This window comes from Salvelinus fontinalis, chromosome 18, assembly GCF_029448725.1.
Source record: "Salvelinus fontinalis isolate EN_2023a chromosome 18, ASM2944872v1, whole genome shotgun sequence".
Classification (NCBI taxonomy): Eukaryota; Metazoa; Chordata; class Actinopteri; order Salmoniformes; family Salmonidae; genus Salvelinus; species Salvelinus fontinalis.
The window spans coordinates 31,980,518-31,985,142 of NC_074682.1; the positions used below are offsets into that span (position 1 = coordinate 31,980,518).

Sequence of the window (4,625 nt, forward strand, 5' to 3'; positions counted from 1 at the left end):
GTCTGACTGAAATGTTTAAAGTGGCAATCAGCGGTAGAAAAAATTAAGCGGACTCCCCTGTTCCGGTAAAAAGCTGAGGGATGGGGCTGGAGAACTGTAACTATACTCAAATTCATAGACAGAGCTATGGATGCAAGGACTGACCATTCATGATATCAAACTTATAGTTAACCTTGTTTTGAGGCTATATAGTGTTTGTTTACAAAAATTGAGTAAGACAAGCTTATATTTTAGGTTCTGATGGGGTACAACAGTTGAACCAAGCTCATGAGGCATTTAGAAGTTATATTCTTCAAGAATCATTATCAATTTATAAGTCCAAAAATGGATGTACTAACTGATCAAATCAAAGTTTATTTGTCACGTGCACTGAATACAACAGGTGTAGTAGACCTTACAGTGAAATGCTTACTTACAGGCTTTAACCAATAGTGCAAAAAAGGTATTAGGTGAACAATAGGTAGGTAAAGAAATAAAACAACAGTAAAAAGACAGGCTATATACAGTAGCGGGGCTATAAAAGTAGCGAGGCTACATACAGACACCGGTTAGTCAGACTGATTGAGGTAGTATGTATTTGTAAATATGGTTAAAGTGACTATGCATATATGATGAACAGAGAGTAGCAGTAGCTTAAAAGAGTGGGTGGTGGGTGGGACACAATGCAGATAGCCCGGTTAGCCAATGTGCGGGAGCACTGGTTGGTCGGCCCAATTGAGGTAGTATGTACACGAATGCATAGTTAGTGACTATGCATATATGATAAAAAGAGAGTAGCAGCAGCGTAAAAAGAGGGGTGGGGGGGGGGGCACACAATGCAAATAGTAGCCATTTGATTACCTGACCTTTTTGTCCTAGACTTCGCACTCCGGTACCGCTTGCCTTGTGGTAGTAGAGAGAACAGTCTGTGGCTGGGGTCTTTGACAATTTTTAGGGCCTTCCTCTGACACCGCCTGGTGTAGAGGTCCTGGATGGAAGGCAGCAGAGCCCCAGTGATGTACTGGGCTATACGCACTACCCTCTTTAGTGCTTTGCGGTCAGAGGCCGAGCAATTGCCGTACCAGGCAGTGATGCAACCAGTCAGGATGCTCTCGATGTTGCAGCTGTAGAACCTTTTGAGGATCTCAGGACCCATGCCAAATCTTTTCAGTTTGCTCCTTTTAAAAGGTTCAATGCAGCAGTTTTTATTTCAATATCAAATAATTTCTGGGTTACAGTAAGGTACCTTACTGTGATGGTTTTCAATTAAAATGGTCAAAGAGCAATTTCTCAAGCAATAATTTTGCTAGGACTGTCTGAGTGGGGAGGGGGGAAAAGGAAAACTGTTCTTGGCAGAGTGGTTTGGAACTCTTTTCTTATTGGCCTTATCATTTTAACAAATCCACAGTATTATTCCAACCTCTCTGAGAATATGTATAAATATACACAGGAAAGTCACTGACTGCTCTGGGCCTTTTAAATACTATTCAAACACAGCCTTTTACATGGAGCAGACGTTGCTCAAATGCCCTAGCATTGGGTAGATTAACGTCTAGGTTGAGTTTAAGGTGATATGAGTTACAAGTAGTGCATATTATAAAATCAGACATAGGTTTATGTAAATATGTTTATTGGAACAAAGCAAAGTAAACAAACCAGTGCAAAGAGAGAGCATACGTTCAATCATAGAAATCAGTGTTTGCGGTGTAGCGGACTTCTCATAAATTCAAGAATCCATCTTCAGGACAAATAAAACATATATTTTTAACAACAGGCAATTGTAATTCAAATCTGATGTACTTAAGGCTTTGCTGGCATGGACTTTCCTTGTAATAAGAGTTGGCAGAATAAATCAGTTCTCTGCAAAGCCATGGTAAGCTTCGACAGAAATATTGGAATACATTTAAGAATGAAGATGGTTTCTGAAATCTTGCAAAAACCAAGCACCAATTTCTTCAATGGAGATTAGTTTATGGGATAAACCTTTATGTAAAAAAACAAAACGCAGTAGCATACGAATGGCTTAATTGTTTAGACCTTGGAGCTGTCAATACAAAGGCTATGCAATATAAAGAGTTTTTGATAACCGTATAGGAATGATGGTAGATGTTTATGGGGTATTATGGCAATTTCTGAACAATTGTTTTATTATCAATAACATTTTGCAATGTAATGAATTAAGATCATATTACTGATGTTGAGCATTGTTGCCTCATACAATTGTAGGCACAACTACATAGTATAGCCATTTTTTTTGTGCAAAAAATCTTAATATAAATGCAACCAGTAAGACCACATTTTGGTGCCAATATCAACTGACATAGTTATTTCAACAGGAATAAAGATCTTTCGGAACCTGGGAGAAACCAAGTACGTACGGCACATACAGTGTTGCCTACTCCTCCTTTCCATCCTCATCTGGGTTCTCTCTCCAGATGCAGTAGTTGAGGGAGGTGGCCAAGCACAGCCATGCCAGGTAGTGTGTCAGGAGCAGGCTGGCAGTGCGATTGACCGGATACCAGGATGCCATGGTGGCTCCAACAGCACCAGTCAGCATCACTATCTTGATGAGGGCCTGGGGTAGAGACAACACAAAATGGCTCATATGTCATGTTACACTCACTGTAGCAGAATGGAGGTGGTTTTTACAATGGACTGTGTCTATGGATCACCTATTGGAAAAATGATATTCATAGAAAATTCTCATTGAGTGTACTGCTCTTTTTTTGTTTTTATTCATCAACTCCCCATTATCCCAAAACTTGAAGCCATGAGCCCACAACCTTTGCATTATCTGAGAGCTCACCATTTTCAACTTGTGTGCACCAAAGAAGATGGGAGTCCAGGCCCAGTTGAGAGCCAGCTGCAACGCGTAGAGTCCCAAAGGTGCCACAGCATCCTCAGTGAACCCCCCACACTCCTTCCACACCAGGTAGGATCCATACCTATCAGGGTGATCATCAAAAATAAGATGCAAGTCAGTTCCATATTTCATGATCCGTTTAATAAAACAAGTGGGAACATGTTTTTCTGAATGAAGTGCGTGGAGCAGATTTCCAACAGATTCAGTTGGGAAACAAAATACATTTTCTAGAATCTATCCTGAACAAAAATAAACGCAACAAGTAAAGATTGGTCCCATGTTTCATGAGCTGAAATAAAATATCCCAGAAATGTTCCGTACGCACAAAAATCTTGTTTCTCATTTTGTGCACAAATTTGTTTACATCCCTATTAGTGAGCATTTCTCCTTTGTCAAGATAAGCCATCCACCTGAGAAGTGTGGCATATCAAGAAGCTGATTAAACAGCATGGTCATTACACAGGTGCAACTTGTACTGGGGACAATAAAAGGCCACTCTAAAATGTTCAGTTTTGTCAAAACACAATGCCACAGATGTCTCAAGTTTTGAGGGAGTGTGCAATTGGCATGCTGACTGCAGGAATGTCCACCAGAGCTGTTGCCAGAGAATTGAATGTTAATTTCTCTACCATATCGTTTTAGAGAATTTGGCAGTACGTCCAACCAGCCTCACAACCGAAGACCACATGTTACCATGCCAGCCTAGGACCTCCACATCCGGCTTCTTTACCTGAGGGATTGTCTGAGACCAGGCACCCGGACAGCTGATGAAACTCAGGAGTATTTCTGTCTGTAATAAAGCCCTTTTGTGGGGAAAAACTCATTCTGATTGGTTGAACCTGGCTCCCCAGTGGGTGGGCCTGGCTCCCAAGTGGGTGTGCCCCTGCCCAATCATGTGAAATCCATAGATTAGAGCCTAATTTATTTATTTCAATTTACTGATTTCCTGATATGAACTGTAACTCAGTAAAGTCGTTGAAATTGTTGCGTTTATATTTTTGTTCAGTATCGATCAGTGTAGATTTACTGAACCATATTGGTTGACTTACAGTAATTACAATGTGATAACACAGAAGGGGCTTAGGTGATTGTTTTCAACCTAGCAGAGTATGTTGTCTGACACTCACTCCATGCCTGTGTAGATGGTAGTCCACACTATAGGGAAAGCAGAATGCTTATTTATGCTTATTTATAAAACCCTCTTAGGGATCACTCCCCCCATCAGAGATATCTACTGCAACCCTCATTCTCCACATACAACACCTGTTCTGCCAGTCACATTCTGTTAAAGGTCCCCAAAGGACACACATCCCTGGGTCGCTCGTCTTTTCAGTTCGCTGCAGCTAGCGACTGGAACGAGCTGCAACAAACAAACTGGACAGTTTTATCTCAATTTCTTTATTCAAAGACTCAATCATGGACACTCTTACTGACAGTTGTGACTGCTTTGCGTGATATATTGTTGTCTACCTTCTTGCCCTTTGTGCTGTTGTCTGTGCCCAATAATGTTTGTACCATGTTTTGTAATGCTACCATGTTGTGTTGCTACCATGTTGTTGTCATGTGTTGCTGCCTTGCTATTGTCTTAGGCCTATCTTTATGTAGTGTTGTGATGTCTCTCTTGTCATGATGTGTGTTTTGTCCTATATTTTTATTTTATTATTTTTAATCCCAGCCCCCGTCCCCACAGGAGGCCTTTTGGTGGGCCTTTATTGTAAATAAGAATTTGTTCTTAACTGACTTGCCTAGTTTAAATTTATTTGTTTTGAAAATGAGTGATGAC

At 40.7% G+C, this 4,625-nt stretch overlaps 1 protein-coding gene across 1 annotated transcript; it reads right to left on the reverse strand.

Annotated features, from left to right (window-relative positions):
• Positions 1–1,762: 1,762 nt before the first annotated feature.
• LOC129816021 (translocator protein-like) lies at positions 1,763–2,974 on the reverse strand. Its single transcript, XM_055870213.1, has 2 exons — positions 2,786–2,974; positions 1,763–2,554 (listed from the first exon to the last, which is right to left on the reverse strand). The coding sequence occupies exons 1-2, from the start codon at positions 2,972–2,974 to the stop codon at positions 2,375–2,377; spliced, it is 369 nt and encodes a 122-aa protein (XP_055726188.1). The 3' UTR covers positions 1,763–2,374.
• Positions 2,975–4,625: the final 1,651 nt, after the last annotated feature.